We start from the raw sequence: 20,763 nt of genomic DNA on the forward strand, positions 1-20,763 counted from the left end.
TTGTGTTTGTTTTGGTTTAGGGGAATGGACTAAATCAACAATTTATTAAAGGCAGTTTTTTTAAATACATTTATTAACCAATGTTAACACATTAAATGAACCTATATATTGCTAGTCAGAGCAGCTTACAAAATGCCAGAATGCATCATAGAACTGGACAGCCACGATGAATAATTACAATGTGCATAGTGGCTAAGCTCAACACCTTGATATAGCTTTATGATTGCAGAAAATTTTTAATAATGATTCCTAAAACAATCAATTGTAATTTTACCTAAAACTTTTACAAAACCAGGCCACAATCTCTTTTTTTAATTTTGTTTTTTTTTTTTTAACACACAGTTTTCACGCTGTAGTAACTTGGAAATGTGCAACCGTGTCAACGGAGACAAAAAAGCCAAAGTAACACGAATCTTACTTTCATGCAGCTATCGGTAAATAGTACACACTCTGGAATGATTTTACACCAAAAATAGTTCCACAATAACTTGCTCTCATAGGGGTGGATCGAAGTTTTAAAACTTGAAATCAAAACAATCAATCAGAGAAGGTTAAGTGTTCATGGTTACGTCGTCTTGCTCAGACCACGGCACCGTGGCAACACTGACAAATCACACAGCAACGAGGAGGGACCGAGAGTGCCGAGTCCCTGCGTAATCCAGGTACGGTGCTGAAACGGGGCTACTGGGCAGGTCCTACAAGCCATTGGGCGCCACTGGGCAGTAGCTTGTCGATTAACTTGTGTCACCACCATCTGTAACAGCATCAGGACTGGATGGATGATTAGTTCACAGAAGGCTCTTTAGAGTGACCCTGACAAACCTGGAGAAAACTTTTAAAAAGGTTTTTCTCCTGATTCTCTCACTTACATGGTGTGTAATTGCTTTAATAAATATCAAAGGTCTAAATAAATATTTACAAATTATTTCTCTAACCTTAAAAATAAATGATAAATGGGAATTTATTTTGACTTGGTCTAAGATCAGTCTTTGAAAAAACATAAATTGTGAGTTTTTTTTTTTTTGTAAAAAGTAATTTAAGTTTTCCTGGCTGTATTTTATATGTCTATGTATAAAAAAATCATTATTCAACTATCGATCCATTCCTATTGGTAATGCTTCTTAATCCAGACATTCCGCAAAATACAGACTTTTTACAAATCACGGCATCTTTAATACAAGAAAATTAACATGCATTATTCTTCATTCTGTGTACAGTGGTGGAGTTCATTAGTAGGCAATGACCCACTACTACAAACATAACGGCTTCTGTGAAACTTAAGTGCTTTCTTTCCTTTCAGTATTAACTTACAATGTAAGAGGTGACACCAGATAATAGGCAATCAATCAATCAGATGATATTTGGGGAGGGAAGGGAAGCATTAGAGAAATTTGTATGCCTCATCTATAATTTCGTGTATGGATAAAGGTAGTTTTTGGCTTTTTATTTTATTTTTGTTTATTTTGTTACAAGCACTCATGTTAGGACAAAGATGAAATGTGCAAACTTTAAAATTTAAATATTCATTTTCTCTAAGATCCAGCTCAGTAAAAGATTACCCCAGTTCCCTGCAATTTTAAACTACAAGATCAAAGCTAATAATTTGTTATAAAAGTTATATATTGAAAAGAAATAATGAAAAACACAATTGGGAAATATTTAAGAAAAAATATGCAGGACTAGCACCTGCTGTGTCAACCCTGTTCCCTAAATTCAATCAATCATATACCCACTGGCATAACCAATAGATAATGCCTTTAAACAGTAAATTAAGCTGAACAAAACCAGCTCAACAAGGTTAAGAAATAAATTTCACATCAAGGTAGTATGCTTTATTTCTGAAACAGTTCTGTAGTTCTTACATTCAGATCTATTTTAAATGTTTCTTTGTTAAACTCACTTGTATTCACCTGCTGTTTTTTTAAAGATCTGTTGTTTAAAGGTTAAAATCTCTGTAAAACCTAAAAATGTTTTAAAATTTGCTGAAAATGCAACAAACTCTCAATTAAAATTTATTTAAAATAATACCCTCCACTGATGTTACTTTTACCCCCTGAAAAACTCCAGAGGAGCATTAACAAAAGATTTAACTACTGTGCAAAATTTCTTCACGAAAAGTGTTTAAAGGCTGGTGCAAAATGGGAAGCAAATTCTAAACAATTTTGGCTTCTTGGAAACAAAAACCGCTGTGTCTGAGAAGAATAATCGTCAGTGATTCTCCAGAAAGAACCAGCCTTCATCTTTTCCGGCGACAGGTGCGCTTGTGTTCCGCATGCCAGTGCTCCTGCTGACACTTGATTGAGCAGTAGGATGTGTTCCAGCAGCAGTGGTACATGGCCTCCTCCTCACAGTTGTAGCACTGCAGGCAAGAAACCATAACCAGCAGTTAAACGTGGGATGAAATGCATAGGAAGCTGGGTACAGTGATTGACAGACTTTTGAAACTGTGCTTTTAAAGCTCTTTCTGGCTCAAGCTTAAACTAGTATCACCAAGAACATGTTTTCTGTCCTGAGCAGGATGGCAGGAAACAATGGGATGGACGACCGAGGCTCAGCACGCAGTCCTTTGTCAGCAAACTCAAGCTTACTCGGGCACAGCATCAACTTTTCCATCTCCACTAGGTAATTCCCGTCAGCACACAAGCGTAAGTAATTTCTATTTTCTTAAAAAGGGCCTGAGATTCTGGAAAGATGACAGAGCAGAAGCACCAGGATCTCCCTTCCCACCTGGACAAGAGCTGTACTGTAGAATCTGTCTGAAGTAACTATTTTGGAACTCTGAAGTCTACTGAAGGCTTGAACAGTAAGTTATGGTTAATTTTGGTCAATTTCGGCTCTTAGCACAGTAATAGCTACCTCTTCCCTATTCTCCACCCAAGCAGCTGTGAATGGAGCACCTTGTGGGAGCCAGGGTGGGCAAAAAAGATGCGCTTCTGGTCACAGAAATGGGCAGCCATTGCTGTTCCACCCCCCGCCCCCGCTGTCACAACTCCTCCAGCTGAAGTGACTTTCAGAAGAGTTAAAGGGCCACTGCCCTTTTATTCCCCCTTTTGCAAGCCAGACATTCAAAATCAACTGCATATACAGGAGAAATTAGAAAGTGAATGTACATACCCAAGGAGACGCTCAGAAAAGACCTAAGAAGGCATTTAGTTTACACCTCAATCTGATCTTTGGCACAGAAATAGACAGCCTACAACCATCAAAGAAACAAAAACAGCAAACTATGAGAAGGAGGAGAAACTGAGTTCCAGTTACCATATTACTAGATTCAAATGTCTAGTGTTCAACAAAAAACCACAAGGCATACAAAGCAGCAGGAAAGTATGACTATTTCAAAGGAAAAAAAAGCCAAGTCAACAGAAACTGGCCATGAAAAAGACCTACTGGCAGATATATTAGACAAAGACATTAACACAACTATTGAAGAAGGTCAAAGAACTAAAGGAAAATATGGAGAAAGTCAAGAAAATGATGTATGAACTGGAAACATCAATAAAAAGATAGAAACCAAAAAGAAAACGTGGAGCTAAGAAGTCATTAACTGAAGTGAAAAACTGACTTCAGGGATTCAAAGGCAGATTTGAGCAGAGCAGAGAGAAGACAGGACAATGGAAATTAACAAGAGAGGTGAAAAGACTGGAGAGCAAGCAAACAGAGCCTAAAAAGACCTGTGGTACATCAGCCAATGGACCAAGATATGCATCATGGGAGTCCCAGAAGGAGGGGAGAGAGAAATGAGCAGAGAGAATACTGGGGAAGTTTTTAGTCAGTATTCCTTCAATCTGATGAAAGATATGATATAAATATTCAGTAACTCCAAGTCAGATGAACTCAGAGAGCCACACTGAAACATGTTGTAACCAAACTTTTGAAACTCCTGAGAGCAGCGAGAAAGAGGGGAGCTGTCGCACACAAAGGATCATCAATATGTTATCAGCAGATTTCTCATCAGAAATTCTGAGGCCAGAAGACCTGATATAGTCAAAGCGCTAAAAGAAGGAAAAAAACCTGTCAGTGGAGAATCCTATATGCAGCAAAACTCTCCTTTGTACCTGCAGGAAGTACTCAGGGGGTCCTGCAGTTGAAATGAAAGGACACTAGACAGTGACCTGGAGCCATGTGGAGAAACAGAAGATCTCAACTGTGGTAAACACATGGGCAATTATAAGAGCCAGTACTATGGCTTACAATGGCTTGTAACTGTACTTTTTCTTTTCTACGATTTAAGAAGCCAAGATTTAAAGAAAAAAGTTATCCGTATAAAAGCTAGTATTACTGTAAATTAGTTTGTAAACCCAAATCTTTTTTCTACATAATTTAGGAGACTAATACATTTAAAAGAATTTTTAATTTATGTTTTTGGGCACACAATGTATGACAATGTGATCTTATAACATCAGCAAACAAAGGGTTGAGATGCAGCTGTAAAGGAACAGAGATTTTATATATGTTATTAAACTAAAATTGCTATAAATTCAAATTAGAGTCTCATAACTTTAGGCTGTTAAATGTAATTCCCGTGGTAACCACAAAGAAAACTGCTATAGCATATAAACAAAAGGAAAGGAACTTAAACATTTCCCTACAAAAAATCAACTAAACACAAAAACAAGAATGCAGGAAATGAGGGTCAAAAAAGTTATGGGGCTTTAAATTTACACAGATTAAACTCTCCAATCAAAAGACACGGATTGGCAGAATGGATAAAAACACGTCTATAATATGCTGTCTATAAGAGACTCACTTAAGACCTAAAGACACAAATGGGCTGAAAGTGAAAGGATGGAAAAAGATATTCCATGCAAATTGGAACCAAAAGAGAGCAAGGTAGCTATACTAATTTCACACAAAATAGACTTTAAATCAAAAAAAGGTTACAACAGACAAAGAAGGACACTATATATTAATAAAAGGTTCAATACAGCAAGAAGACATAATAATTATAAATATTTACACATGTAATGACCACTAAAACATAAGAAGCAAAAACAGAGAGTTCTACAATAATAGAGACTTCAACATCCCACTCACACTAAGGGATAGAACCACCAGACATAGGTAAGGAAAGGGAGGGCGTAACACAATAAACCAACTAGATCTAACAGATATACACAGAGCACTCTACCCAACAACAAGAGCACACATTCTTCAAGTGCATGTGGGACACTTTACAAATTAAGTCTCAACATATTTTAAAAGGTAGATATCATACTAAGTATCTTTTTTGACCACAATGGGATAAAATAAGAAAGCAAAAACAAAAGTAAAACTGGAAAATTCAAAGTTGTGGAAACTTAAAAAAACACTTTTAAACAACCAATGGATCAAAGAAAAATTTAGGTTATGCAGTGAGGCAGTGCTCAGAGGGAAATTTATAGCTGTAATATCTACCTGAAGAAACAGATCAGTAGCCAAAAAGTCCACCTTAAGGAATTGGTAAAAAAAAAAAAAAAAGCAAGCTAAAGCAAAAGTTAGCAGGAGGAAGAAAAAAAAAAAAATTAGCACAGAGCTCAACAAAATACAGAAGAGTAAAATAATAAAAATCAACGAAACCAAAAGTTGGTTCTTCGAAAAGATAAACAAAATTGATAAACCTTTAGCTAGATGGACCAAGAAGAAAGAGAGGACTCAAGTTACTAAATGAAAAATAAAAGTGGGGACCTTACTACTGATTCTACAAAAATAAAAAGGATTGTAACAATGCACTATTAACAATTATACACAACAAACTGGATAACCTAGATGAGATGGACAAATTCCTACAAACCCCAAACCTACCAAGACTAAATCTTGAAAAAATCTGAATAGACCCATAACTAATAAGCAGATTGACCTATTAATCAAAAATCTCCCAATAAATAAAGCCCTGGACCTGATGGCTTCTCTAGTAAATTCTACCAAACATTTAAAGAGCTGTCAAACCTTCTCATACTTTTCCCAAAGATGGAAGAGGAGGGAATATTTCCTAACTCACTCTGTGAGTCCAGAATAACCCTGATACCAAGCCAAAGACACTACAAGAAAAGAAAACTACAGATCCACATGCCTTATGACCACTGAGATAAAATCCTCAACAAAATACTAGCAAATGGAATTCGGCAGCATATTAGAAGAATTATACACCAATGATGTGATGCGACATATAAGAATCAATCAGTGTAATATGCCACATCAACATAACGAAGGAAAAACCACATGGTCACCTCAGTAAGTGAAGAAAAACATCTGACAAAATTCAGCACGCATTCATGATAAAAACACTCAACAAACAGGAACAGAAGGAAACTACCTACCTCCACATAATAAAAGCCACATATGAAAAACACACAGCAAACATCATACTCAAAGATCAGGAACAACGCAAAGATGCCCACTTTCACCACTTCTATTCAATATAGTACTAGAAGTCCTAGCCAGAGCACTTAGGCAAACAAGAAATCAAAGGCATGCTAATTGTAAAGGAAGAAGTAAAATTATCTTTGCATATGATATGATCTTATATGTAGAAACCCTGAAGACTCCAGAACAAAGCTGCTAGAACTAAAAGAGGAATTTGGCAAAGGAGCAGGATACAAAGTCGATACACTAAAATCAACTGCATTTCTATACACAAACAATGAACAATCTCAAGAGCAAATTACGAAAACAATTCTATTTAAAACAGCCTAAAAAAACCAAAATACTTATGAATTAACTTAACCAAGGAGATGAAAGACTTATACAATGAGAATTAAAAGAAATTAAAGACAACATAAATAAATGGAAACACATGCCACGTTCATGGATTAGAAGACTTAATATTGTTAAAATGTCAGTACTACTGAAAGTGATCTGAAGATTCAATGCAATCCCTATCAAAATCCCAGTGACATTTTAGTAGAAATTGAAAAACCCACCCACATTTTCATATGGAACCTCAAGGGACCCCAAATAGCCAAAACAATCTTGAAAAAATAAAACAAATCTGGAGGAATTATACATCCTGATTTCAATACTTACTACAAATCTACATTAATCCAACCTGTGAAGTACTGGCGTAAAGACAGACATACTGACCAATGGAACAGAATAGAGAGCACAGAAATAAACATATATATGGTCAATTGTTTTTTGATGAGGGTGCCAAGACCGTTTAATGGGGAACAGATAGTCTTTTCAATGAAGGATGCTGGAAAATCTGGATATCCACATACAAAAGAATGAAGTTGGACCCTTACCTAACACCATATACAAAAATTAACTCAAAATGGGTCAAGGACATAATTCTAAGATCTTATTGTAAGATCTAAGACAATAAATCTCTTAGAAGAAAACAAAGGACAAAAACTTCATGATGCTGGATTTGGCAATGAATTTTTGGATATGACACCAAAGGCACAGTTAACAAAGAAAAAAATAGACAAATGGCACTTTATGAAAATTATCCATGGAATAAAAAAGCAACCCACAGAATGGGAGAAAATATTTGCAAATCATGTATCTGAAAAGGGATTAATATCCAGAATATATGGAGAACTCCTAAGACTCAACTCAAAAAATGGGCAAAGGACTTGAATAGACATTTATCAAAGATACAGGAATGCCAATAATCACATGAAAAGATGCTCAACATCACCAGTCATTAGGGAAATGCAAATCAAAACTACAGTGAAACACCACCTCACACCTATTTGTATGAGTACTATCAAAATAAAACAAGAGTTGGTGGGGATGTAGAGAAATTGGAACCCTGGTGCACTGTCATGTGGGAATGTAAAATGGTACAACTGCTGTGGAAAACAGCATGTGGTTCCTCAAAAAATTTAAAACGTAATTACCATATAACCATGCAATTCCACTCTGGGTATATGCCCAGAAGAACTGAAAGCAGGATCTCAAAGAGATATTTGTACACCCATGTTTATAGAAGCATTATTCACAATAGCTAAACCATGAAAGTAACCCAACTGACCATCAGTGGGTAAATGGATAAGCAAAAACGTGGTATATACATGCACTGGAGTACTATTCAGCCTTAAAAGGGGAGAAACTTCTGCAATATACTGCAACATGGATGAAACTCGGTGCCATTATGCTAAGTTAAATCAGCCAGTCCTAAAAAGACTGTGTGATCCACTTATAAGAGGTGCCAGCAGTAGTCACAGTCACAGATACAATGTAGAATGGTAGTTACCAGGGGCTGGGGGAGGGGAGAACAGGGAGTGACTGTTTAATAGGTAAAGAGTTTCCATTTTACAGGGTGAAAGAAGTTATGGGAATAAGATGGCAGTGATGTTGCACAACATGAATGTATTTAATAGCACTGAACTGTAAACTTAAAAATGATTAAGATAGTAAATTTATTTTACCACAGTTTTTTAAAAAGGCTCTTCACCTCATATTTCTTTCCATCTACCACCCCCATTTTTCTGCTCCCCTTCCCAAACATCTTGGAAGAATTACCTACACTTGTTATTTCAGAGTATTCTCTTCCCCTCTTTTTTAAGCCCACTGCAGTCTTTCACCCGTGCCTTGCCACTGAATGTGCTATTATCAAGGTCACTTATGGTCTAAAACCAGTGGTTAATTCTCAGCCTTCATCTTATGGGGCAACGTCTGGAGAAGTTTTGATTGTCATCACTCGGGGTGGGGATAGAGGCTTAGCTGCTGCTAAACATCCTACGGTGCACAGGAGTGTCCCCAATTTTTTGGTCCAAATGTCAGTAGTACTCTGGTATATTTCCTGTGATTTTACTATGTCAGCAATTGTGACTTCAGTGAGGTTACTATTTAAAAAGTGTGGATAGCATGTTTTAATTTTGGAAGTAGCTGTAATAGTCAGATTTGGTTTTGAATCTTAGATCTGTACTAATTAATCAAGTGAGTTCAGACCACGTTTATTTAACTTCTTAGTTTCCTCATCCTAAGATAATACTTCAGGCAGCACCATCCTTTCTATTACTTAATGCATTCATTTTGTATTTCTGCCTTTCTTTGTGAATATATTTAAAGGATGTATCATTCTTACTATGTTTCTCTTGATTGTATGCCATCTTAACATCCACTTTTTGGGTATCTGATTTACCTACATACTCTCTTGTCCTACAGTACTGTACTGCTTCTTACAATAATGTAAGATTTAACTATAATACAAGAAAAACTATAATACAAGAATACTTCTAAATCTTTTACCAGTCTACTAGAATCGACATACGAGCAGAAGTAGCTTAGGAGGGTGAGTCCCAGCGCTACCGACCAGGTTTCTAGTCACTCTGTTTAATCTGATAAGCCTCAAATTCCTATCTAAAAAAATGGGTATAAATAAAAGCAGTATGGTTTGGCATAAAAACAGACACATAGATTCAGTTTTAGGCAGAAACTTGCTGAGGTAGAATCCAGGGCCTAAGCATTTTAAAGCCTAGTTATTCAGAAGCGGGGGGTTCCAGGAAGATGGCGGAAGAGTAAGACGCGGAGATCAGCTTCCTCCCGACAGATACACCAGAAATAAATCTACATGTGGAACAACAACTACAGAACACCTACTGAATGCTGGCGGAAGACCTCAGACCTCCCAAAAGGCAAGAAACCCCCCCACGTACCTGGGTAGGGCAAAAAAGAATAAACAGAGACAAAAGGATAGGGATGGGACCTGCACCAGTGGGAGGGAGCCGAGAAGGAGGAAAGGTTTCCACACACTGGGAAGCCCCTTCGCGGGTGGAGACTGCGGGTGGCGCAGGGGTAAAGCTTCGAAGCCGCGGAGGAGAGCGCAGCAACAGGGGTGCGGAGGGCAAAGCGGAGACATTCCCGCACAGGATCAGGGCCGACCGGCATTCACCAGCTCGAGAGGCTTGTCTGCTCACCCTCCAGGGCGGGCAGGGCTGGGAGCTGAGGCTCCGGCTTCATTTGAAGCGCCGGGAGAGGACTGGGGTTGGCGGCGTGAACACAGCCTGCAGGGGGCTAGTGTGCCACAGCTAGCCGGGAGGGAGTCCGGGGAAAAGTCTGGACCTGCCGAAGAGGCAAGAGACTTTTTCCTCCCTCTTTGTTTCCTGGTGCACGAGGAGAGGGGATTAAGAGCGCTGCTTAAAGGAGCTCCAGAGATGGGCGTGAGCCGCGGCTAAAAGCGCGGACCCCAGAGACGGGCATGAGACGCTAAGGCTGCTGCTGCCGCCACCAAGAAGCCTGTGTGCGAGCACAGGTCACTATCCACACCCCGCTTCCAGGGAGGCTGTGCAGCCCACCACTGACAGGGTCCCGGGATCCAGGAACAACTCCCCTGGGAGAGCGGACGACTCGCCTCAGGCTGGTGCAACGTCATGCCGGCCTCTGCCGCCGGCTCGCCCCACACTCCGTGCCCCTCCCTCCCCCCGGCCTGAGTGAGCCAGAGTCCCCAAAGCAGCGGCTCCTTTAACCCCGTCCTGTCTGAGCGAAGAACACACGCCCCCCGGAGACCTATATGCAGAGGCGGGGCCAACTCCAAAGCTGAGCCCCTGAGAGCTGAGAACAAAGACGAGAAAGGGAAATCTCTCCCAGCAGCGGATTAAAGCTCCACAATCAACTTGATGTACCCTGCATCTGTGGAATACATGAATAGACAACGAATCATCCCAAATTGAGGAGGTGGACTTTGAGAGCAAGATTTATGATTTTTTCCCCTTTTCCTCTTTTTGTGTGTATGTGTATGCTTCTGTGTGAGATTTTGTCTGTATAGCTTTGCGCCCACCATTTGTCCTAGGGTTCTATCCATCCGTTTTTTCCTTAATAATTTTATTTTAATGACATATTTTATCTTATTTTATTTTACTTTATCTTCTTTTTTTCCTTCCTTCTCTCCTTCCTTCCTTCCTCCCTCCTTTCTTTCTTTCTACTTCTACTAATTCTTTCTTCCTACTTTTTCTCCCTTTTATTCTGAGCCATGTGGATGAAAGGCTCTTGGTGCTGGAGCCAGGAGTCAGTGCTGTGCCTCTGAGGTGGGAGAGCCAGCTTCAGGACACTGATCCACAAGAGACCTCCCAGCTCCACATAATATCAAACGGCAAAAATCTCCCAGAGATCTCCATCTCAACACTAGCACCCAGCTTCACTCAACAACCAAAGCTACAGTGCTGGACATCCTATGCCAAACAACTAGCAAGACAGGAACACACCCCCACCAATTAGCAGAGAGGCTGCCTAAAATCATAATAAGTCCACAGACACCCCAAAACATACCACCAGATGTGGACCTGCCCACCAGAAAGACAAGATCCAGCCTCATCCACCAGAACACAGGCACTAGTCCCCTCCACCAGGAAGCCTACACAACCCACTGAACCAACCTTAGCCACTGGGGACAGACACCAAAAACAACGGGAACTACGAACCTGCAGCCCGCAAAAAGGAGACCCCAAACACACTAAGATAAGCAAAATGAGAAGACAGAAAAACACAGAGCAGATGAAGGAGCAAGATAAAAACCCACCAGACCTAACAAATGAAGAGGAAATAGGCAGTCTACCTGAAAAAGGATTCAGAATAATGATAGTAAAGATGATCCAAAATCTTGGAAATAGAATGGACAAAATGCAAGAAACATTTAAAAGGACCTAGAAGAACTAAAAATGAAACAAACGACGATGAACAACACAATAAATGAAATGAAAAATACTCTAGAAGGGATCAATAGCAGAATAACTGAGGCAGAAGAACGGATAAGTGACCTGGAAGATAAAATAATGGAAATAACTACTGCAGAGCAGAATAAAGAAAAAAGAATGAAAAGAACTGAAGACAGTCTCAGAGACCTCTGGGACAACATTAAACGCACCAACATTCGAATTATAGGGGTTCCAGAAGAAGAAGAGAAAAAGAAAGGGACTGAGAAAATATTTGAAGAGATTATAGTTGAAAACTTCCCTAATATGGGAAAGGAAATAGTTAATCAAGTCCAGGAAGCACAGAGAGTCCCATACAGGATAAATCCAAGGAGAAATACACCAAGACACATGTTAGTCAAACTGTCAAAAATTAAATACAAAGAAAGCATATTAAAAGCAGCAAGGGAAAAACAACAAATAACACACAAGGGAATCCCCATAAGGTTAACAGCTGTTCTTTCAGCAGAAACTCTGCATGCCAGAAGGGACTGGCAATACATATTTAAAGTGATGAAGGAGAAAAACCTGCAACCAAGATTACTCTACCCAGCAAGGATCTCATTCAGATTTGATGGAGCAATTAAAACCTTTACAGACAAGCAGAAGCTGAGAGACTTCAGCACCACCAAACCAGCTTTACAACAACTGCTAAAGGAACTTCTCTAGGCAAGAAACACAAGGAAAAGACCTACAATAATGAACCCAAAACAATTAAGAAAACGGGAATAGGAACATACATATCGATAATTACCTTAAATGTAAATGGACTAAACGCTCCCACCAAAAGACACAGATTGGCTGAATGGATACAAAAACAAGACCCATACATATGCTGTCTACAAGAGACCCACTTCAGACCTAGAGACACATACAAACTGAAAGTAAGGCGATGGAAAAAGATATTCCATGCAAATGGAAACCAAAAGAAAGCTGGAGTAGCAATTCTCATACCAGACAAAATAGACTTTAAAATAAAGACTATTAGAAGAGACAAAGAAGGACACTACATAATGATCAAGGGATTGATCCAAGAAGAAGATATAACAATTGTAAATATTTATGCACCCAACATAGGAGCACCTCAATACATAGGGCAAATACTAACAGCCATAAAAGGGGAAATCGACAGTAACACATTCATAGTAGGGGGCTTTAACACCCCACTTTCACCAATGGACAGATCATCCAAAATGAAAATAAATAAGGAAACACAAGCTTTAAATGATACATTAAACAAGATGGACTTAATTGATATTTATAGGACATAACATCCAAAAACAACAGAATACACATTTTTCTCAAGTGCTCATGGAACATTCTCCAGGATAGATCATATCTTGGATCACAAGTCAAGCCTTGGTAAATTTAAGAAAATTGAAATTGTTTCAAGTATCTTTTCCGACCACAATGCTATGAGACTAGATATCAATTACAGGAAAAGATCTGTAAAAAATACAAACACATGGAGGCTAAACAATACACTACTTAATAACAAAGTGCTCACTGAAGAAATCAAAGAGGAAATCAAAAAATACCTAGAAACAAATGGCAATGGAGACACGACGACCCAAAACCTATGGGATGCAGCAAAAGCAGTTCTAAGGGGGAAGTTCATAGCAATACAAGCCCACCTTAAGAAGCAGGAAACATCTCGAATAAACAACCTAACCTTGCACCTCAAGCAATTAGAGAAAGAAGAACAAAAAGCCCCCAAAGCTAGCAGAAGGAAAGAAATCATAAAGTTCAGATCAGAAATAAATGAAAAAGAAATGAAGGAAATGATAGCAAAGATCAATAAAACTAAAAGCTGGTTCTTTGAGAAGATAAACAAAATTGATAAACCATTAACCAGACTCATCAAGAAAAAAAGGAAGACTCAAATCAATAGAATTAGAAATGAAAAAAGGAGAAGTAACAACTGACACTGCAGAAATACAAGATCATGAGAGATTACTACAAGCAACTCTATGCCAATAAAATGGACAACCTGGAAGAAATGGACAAATTCTTAGAAATGCACAACCTGCCAAGACTGAATCAGGAAGAAATAGAAAATATGAACAGACCAATCACAAGCACTGAAATTGAAACTGTGATTAAAAATCTTCCAACAAACAAAAGCCCAGGACCAGATGGCTTCACAGGCGAATTCTATCAAACATTTAGAGAAGAGCTAACACCTATCCTTCTCAAACTCTTCCAAAATATAGCAGAGGGAGGAACATTCCCAAACTCATTCTACAAGGCCACCATCACCTTGATACCAAAACCAGACAAGGATGTCACAAAGAAAGAAAACTACAGGCCAATATCACTGATGAACACAGATGCAAAAATCCTCAACAAAATACTAGCAAACAGAATCCAACAACACATTAAAAGGATCATACACCATGATAAGTGGGGTTTATTCCAGGAATGCAAGGATTCTTCAATATATGCAAGTCAGTCAACATGATACACCATATTAACAAATTGAAGGAGAAAAACCATATGATCATCTCAATAGATGCAGAGAAAGCTTTCGACAAAATTCAACACCCGTTTATGATTAAAAACCCTGCAGAAAAGAGGCATAGAGGGAACTTTCCTCAACATAATAAAGGCCATATATGACAAACCCACAGCCAACATCATCCTCAATGGTGAAAACCTGAAAGCATTTCCACTAAGATCAGGAACAAGACAAGGTTGCCCACTCTCACCACTCTTATTCAGCATAGTTTTAGAAGTTTTAGCCACAGCAATCAGAGAAGAAAAGGAAATAAAAGGAATCCAAGTCGGAAAAGAAGAAGTAAAGCTGTCACTGTTTGCAGATGGCATGATACTATACATAGAGAATCCTAAAGATGCTACCAGAAAACTACTAGAGCTAATCAATGAATTTGGTAGAGTTGCAGGATACAAAATTAATGCACAGAAATCTCTTGCATTCCTATACACTAATGATGAAAAATCTGAAAGTGAAATCAAGAAAACACTCCCATTTACCATAGTAACAAAAAGAATAAAATATCTAGGAATAAACCTACCTAAGGAGACAAAAGACCTACATGCAGAAAATTATAAGACACTGATGAAAGAAATTAAAGATGATACAAATAGATGGAAAGATATACCATGTTCTTGGATTGAAAGAATCAACATTGTGAAAATGACTCTACTTCCCAAAGCAATCTACAGGTTCAATGCAATCCCTATCAAACTACCACTGGCATTTTTCACAGAACTAGAACAAAAAACTTCACAATTTGTATGGAAACACAAAAGACCCCAAATAGCCACAGCAATCTTGAGAACGAAAAATGGAGCTGGAGGAATTAGGCTCCCTGACTTCAGACTATACTACAAAGCTACAGTAACCAAGACAGTATGGTACTGGCACAAAAACAGAAATATAGATCAATGGAACAGGATAGAAAGCCCAGAGATAAACCCACGCACATATGGTCACCTTATCTTTGATAAAGGAGGCAGGAGTGTACAGTGGAGAAAGGAGAGCCTCTTCAATAAGTGATGCTGGGAAAACTGGACAGGTACATGTAAAAGTATGAGATTAGATCACTCCCTAACACCATACACAAAAATAAGCTCAAAATGGATTAAAGACCTAAATGTAAGGCCAGAAACTATCAAACTCTTAGAGGAAAACATAGGCAGAACACTCCATGACATAAATCACAGCAAGATCCTTTCTGACCCACCTCCTAGAGAAATGGAAATAAAAACAAAAATAAACAAATGGGACCTAATGAAACTTCAAAGCTTTTGCACAGCAAAGGAAACCATAAACAAGACCGAAAGACAACCCTCAGAATGGGAGAAAATATTTGCAAATGAAGCAACTGACAAAGGATTCATCTCCAAAATTTATAAGTAGCTCATGCAGCTCAACAACAAAAAAACAACCCAATCCAAAAATGGGCAGAAGACCTAAATAGACATTTCTCCAAAGAAGATATACAGACTGCCAACAAACACATGAAAGAATGCTCAACTACATTAATCATTACAGAAATGCAAATCAAAACTACAATGAGGTATCATCTTACACCAGTCAGAATGGCCATCATCAAAACATCTAGAAACAATAAATGCTGGAGAGGGTGTGGAGAAAAGGGAACCCTCTTGCACTGTTGGTGGGAATGTAAATTGATACAGCTACTGTGGAGAACAATATGGAAGTTCCTTAAAAAACTACAAATAGAACTACCATATGACCCAGCAATCCCACTACTGGGCATATACCCTGAGAAAACCATAATTCAAAAAGAGTCATGTACCAAAATGTTCATTGCAGCTCTATTTACAATAGCCCGGAGATGGAAACAACCTAAGTGTCCATCATTGGATAAATGGATAAAGAAGATGTGGCATATACATACAATGGAATATTACTCAGCCATAAAAAGAAACGAAATTGAGCTATTTATAATGAGGTGGATAGACCTAGAGTCTGTCATATAGAGTGAAGTAAGTCAGAAAAAGAAAGACAAATACCGTATGCTAACACATATATATGGAATTTAAGAAAAAAAAATGTCATGAAGCACCTAGGGGTAAGACAGGAATAAACACACAGACCTACTAGAGAATGGACTTGAGGATATGGGGAGGGGGAAGGGTAAGCTGTGACAAAGCGAGAGAGAGGCATGGACATATATACACTACCAAACGTAAGGTAGATAGCTAGTGGGAAGCAGCCGCATAACACAGGGATATCAGCTCGGTGCTTTTTGACCACCTAGAGGGGTGGGATAGGGAGGGTGGGAGGGAGGGAGATGTAAGAGGGAAGAGATATGGGAACATATGTATATGTATAACTGATTCACTTTGTTATAAAGCAGAAACTAACACACCATTGTAAAGCAATTATACTCCAATAAAGATGTAAAAAACAAACCAATAAAAACAGACACATAGATTAATGGAATAGAATAGAGAGCCCAGAAATAAACCTATGCAAACATGGTCTATTAATTTATGACAAAGGAGCCAAGAGTATACAATGGGGAAAGGACAGTCTCTTCAATGAGTGGTATTGAGAAAACTTGGGCAATGATGTGCCAAAGAATGAAACTGGACTGCTATCTTACACCATACACAAAAATCAACTCAAAATGGATTAAAGACTTTAACGCAAGACCTGAAACCATAAAACTCCTAGAAGAAAACATAGGGGGTAAGCTCCTGGACATTGGTCTCGGCAATGATTTTTTTTTTTGTTTGACACCAAAAGTAAAGGCCACAAAAGTAAAAATAAAAAGTGGGGCTACATCAAACTAAAAAGCTTCTGCACAGCAAAGAGAACCAGCAACAAAATAAAACGGCAACCTTGAAATAGGAAAAAATATTTGCAAACCACATATCCCATAAGAGATTAATATCCAAAATACATAAAGAACTCATACAACTCAGTGGAAAAAAAAAACTCCCAATAACCCAATCAAAAAATAGGCAGAGAGGTGGCGCAGTGGTTGAGGGTCTGCCTGCCGATGCAGGGGACACGGGTTCGTGCCCCGGTCCGGGAAGATCCCACATGCCACGGAGCGGCTGGGCCCGTGAGCCATGGCCGCTGAGCCTGCGCGTCCGGAGCCTGTGCTCTGCAACAGGAGAGGCTGCAACAGTGAGAGGCCCGCGTACCGCAAAAAAAAAAAAAAGGCAGAGGACCTGAATTGATATTTTTCCAAGGAAGATATACAAATGGTCAACAGATACATAAAAACAGCTCAACATCACCAATCACCAGGGAAATGCTAATCAGTATCAGTGATATATCACCTCACACCTGTTAGAATGGCCATCATAAAAAAAGACAAGTGTTGGTGAGGATGTGGAGAAAAGGGAACTCTTGTGCACTGTTGATGGGAATGTAAACTGGTGCAGCCATGATGGAAAATAGTATGGAGGTTCCTCAAAAAGTTAAAAATAAAACTACCATACTATCCAGCAATTCCATTTCTGGGTATTTACCCAAAGGAAATGAAAACAGGGTATCGAAAAGATATCTGTGCTCCAGCGTTCACTGAAGCATATTCACAATAGGCAAGATATCTATATACAACCTACATGTCCATCAATGGATGAACAGATTAAGGAAAACGTAGTGTGATGTATGTATATATACTACTACACTCACACACACACACACACACACACACACACACTGGAAGGTTATTCAGCCACGAGTTAGGAAGGAAATGCTGCCCTTTGGGACAACATGGATGGGCCTCAAGGGTATTATGCTAAGTAAAATAAGTCAAATATCGCATGGTATCATTTATATGTGGAATCAAATAGGTATAATAATTCAGCTATTTCATCAATGGTAAAATGTTATAAAAAGCAGTATTATAACTCTTTACTTTAGCCACCTCTTCCCATTTCCTTGATTCATGAGTAAACTTATGGGAACTTCCCCTTATAAGTCTAGTGTCTACTTTCTAGCTTTCTCTCATCTTTGCATGAAGACAGAATTACAGACATGGTGTTGGGGCATTCTGCTTGATAAGATCTTGAGCACACCTTAATAATTCGATCTAGTGATATTTATATTTCATCATTCATCTGTTTTTCCTTCTAAGTTATCTTCATATATTCTTCTAAGTTATATCTGTTTTTCTTTTCCTTCTTGTCAAATCTTCATCAAAAATTTAAAAATGTTTATTTTCCCTCATGAAACATTTACATATATTTAAAGACTCTTTTCAGAATGTAGTCTGGATCAAATGAAGAATCCAAAACTTCATACAGTAATTCATCAAAATTAAAAGCAAGCTATGAGCTTTTGGGAACAAAACTTTGTTCACATAGCTCAGTCATTTGGCAGAGAAACATCTGTATGCTCAGAAGCTGCTGATCTGAGCGGAAGATAGGAGTCACAAACAGGACATAAAAAATGAACATCTGTCAGTTTTTCAGTTAAGTTAGAGACCCGTGAGATGTTACTATCATAAAGTAAAAGTAATCGATTTCTTTACTAGAATCTAATGTATAAATGTTAAGTGCAGTAAAATCTGAAAATCCTTAGTTTGCTATTACGATACTTACATTTACAATTTTACAAGTTAGATATTACCTGTCAGGAGTTACCAGCAAAAGTCAGGGCCAGCCCACTTATCAAAATAAAATACTTGCATAGATGGAAAAGTTATATAAATCAGTTATACTAAATATGTTATGTCCCAAAGTATCATAATCTCAATTTAACAAAATAATCCTGAGCAATACTCAGTAATGTGGGATCTGGAGTTTTAAAAAAATTTTTTTAGTTAATTAAAGTTGACAATTTCACATCAGAACTTATTTCAGGAGTAATTTTTGCATATGCCATATATATCTTTCTGAATTAATTTTCATCATACCTATGATATATTTTTTAGAAATCAGATTCTAAGAAAATAGTGGTATTTACCCACTGCTTCTTCTTGGTCTGAGAAATTAGTTGTTTGTGCTGGGTTGCTAGCTTCTTGATTTCTTCTACAAATTCTTCTTTACACTTTTCCTTTACTTGCTTACATTTTCTGTCTATCTCACCCTGCATATTTGCTACAGCTTTATTTACAGCTTGTCTTTTTTCTTCTTCCATTTCAGAACGCAGCTGAAATGAAAAAAAAAGTTAACCCACAATATGTCAGCTCATAATTTACACAGACCATTAAGCAAAACCTTAATACATAGTTTCTACTTAACTGATGTACCTCTTCCCTTTATTTCATTAAGGGCTATAAAATATTTTAGATGAGAAAAGTGCTACTGTTAATTAAAATATTATAAAAAGATATTTTATTATAGTCCTAGTTTTAAAAAGCAGCTACCTGGTTGATGCCTCAGTGACAGAAGCTAAACCACAATAGGAAGACTATTCACTTATCCTGCCCAGACGTCTGAAGGCAACACTGGCAGTGGAGGCTGCGTTACCTTTTCTAGAGCTTCTCGTACAACTCTTTCAGTTTCTCGCTTGTGATCAGACTTCATTCGGTCTTTAAAGTCATTGAAAATTTTGGTGTATTTGTCGTGGCACATGCTTTGACACACTCCGTCACTGGTGGTCTGGGTGCTTCGATGCAGCATTCTTGGTGAAGAGGCACTTAACTTCTTGGTCTGAGTTGATACAGAAACTTTTTCGATTGGCTGAGGCATCGTGGGGATTTCCTGGCTGGAACTTACTGCTTCTGTTTCAGGCTCTGGTTCCTAAAGGATAAGGAAAGTGCTATAGAATTCACTAGTTCAAGAGCAAGCTCTATTAGGAGAAAAGCAGAGTGATATACATAAATAGCCATATAAAAAACTGCAGTTCAAACACAATGTAAGAAAATGGAAAATTGTTTTGTGTATTTTACAATTAAAAATAAACTAATTTTTAAAAATTTAAAACACATGCAATTAGTAGGTACAATAATTCTAAACAGGAACGTCATTTACAATTACATATCAATATTGTTTTTTCTTTTCAAAACAGACTAAACAAAAAAATTTGTCGTACAAAATCATTATCAATTTATAGTCACTTCTTTGGTTTAGATTCTTTAACAAATACCCTAAACCACTTCTCACTGAATATCTGGTAGGATTTTGCCCATATTTACACCTGATTTTAAAATATGCATGGATTATATAATTTTAAAAGGCTGAGCTCAGCCATAGTTTCCTCTAGTTTTTAAATGTTGGCCTCATTGATTTGTTGGATAAACACTTTGTTTTTTATTAGTACTATGAGAAGATATCAGAGTTCTAGAAAATACAGCAAAGTGCCCTCCCACTTAGCCAGCCGTGGTCACCGCTGTTTAACTGGTAAGGAGACTTGCAGCTCCCGTGTGTTACTCTATGACGGGAACAGTGGGAAGACTGGGTCCATCTTGGTTGCTACAGGTTGACTGACAGCAATGCTTTTCGCAAGGACCTGTGAGGAGCACTGCCTTGATCACAACTGTGAAAATATTTCCTGTTTCAATTGCCACCTGGACACTGCAAGGCAGGCAACTTACTTCTTTTTTGGGTTCCACACTTTGATTACGTCGTCCTTTCTTTGTTCTCGGTTCTTGAGTGACCTTTAGCTGTGGGCATCATAAAAGTAACAGCACATTATTCCCGACACTATGAAACACTTCTCTGCTGCTAAGACTAGCCAGGGACCCACAGGTCAGGG

At 38.2% G+C, this 20,763-nt stretch overlaps 1 protein-coding gene across 34 annotated transcripts in view; it reads right to left on the minus strand.

The window, feature by feature from the left end:
* Positions 1-977: 977 nt before the first annotated feature.
* ZMYND11 (zinc finger MYND-type containing 11) overlaps positions 978-20,763 on the minus strand; it is a 137,112-nt gene continuing 117,326 nt past the window's right edge. For 33 of the 34 annotated variants that reach the window (XM_004278369.2, XM_033403052.2, XM_033403051.2 and 30 more), the window contains 4 exons: positions 20,603-20,671; positions 19,536-19,808; positions 19,030-19,215; positions 978-2,359 (listed from right to left, as the gene is read on the minus strand). In XM_004278369.2, coding sequence (XP_004278417.1) covers positions 2,237-2,359; positions 19,030-19,215; positions 19,536-19,808; positions 20,603-20,671 — 651 coding nt within the window. In that variant the 3' untranslated portion in view covers positions 978-2,236. Of the gene's footprint in view, positions 2,360-18,862; positions 19,216-19,535; positions 19,809-20,602; positions 20,672-20,763 lie in introns of those variants that run through there. The other variant, XM_049705688.1, reaches the window with a different exon arrangement.

Source organism: Orcinus orca, chromosome 2 (assembly GCF_937001465.1).
Source record: "Orcinus orca chromosome 2, mOrcOrc1.1, whole genome shotgun sequence".
NCBI classification, from domain to species: Eukaryota; Metazoa; Chordata; class Mammalia; order Artiodactyla; family Delphinidae; genus Orcinus; species Orcinus orca.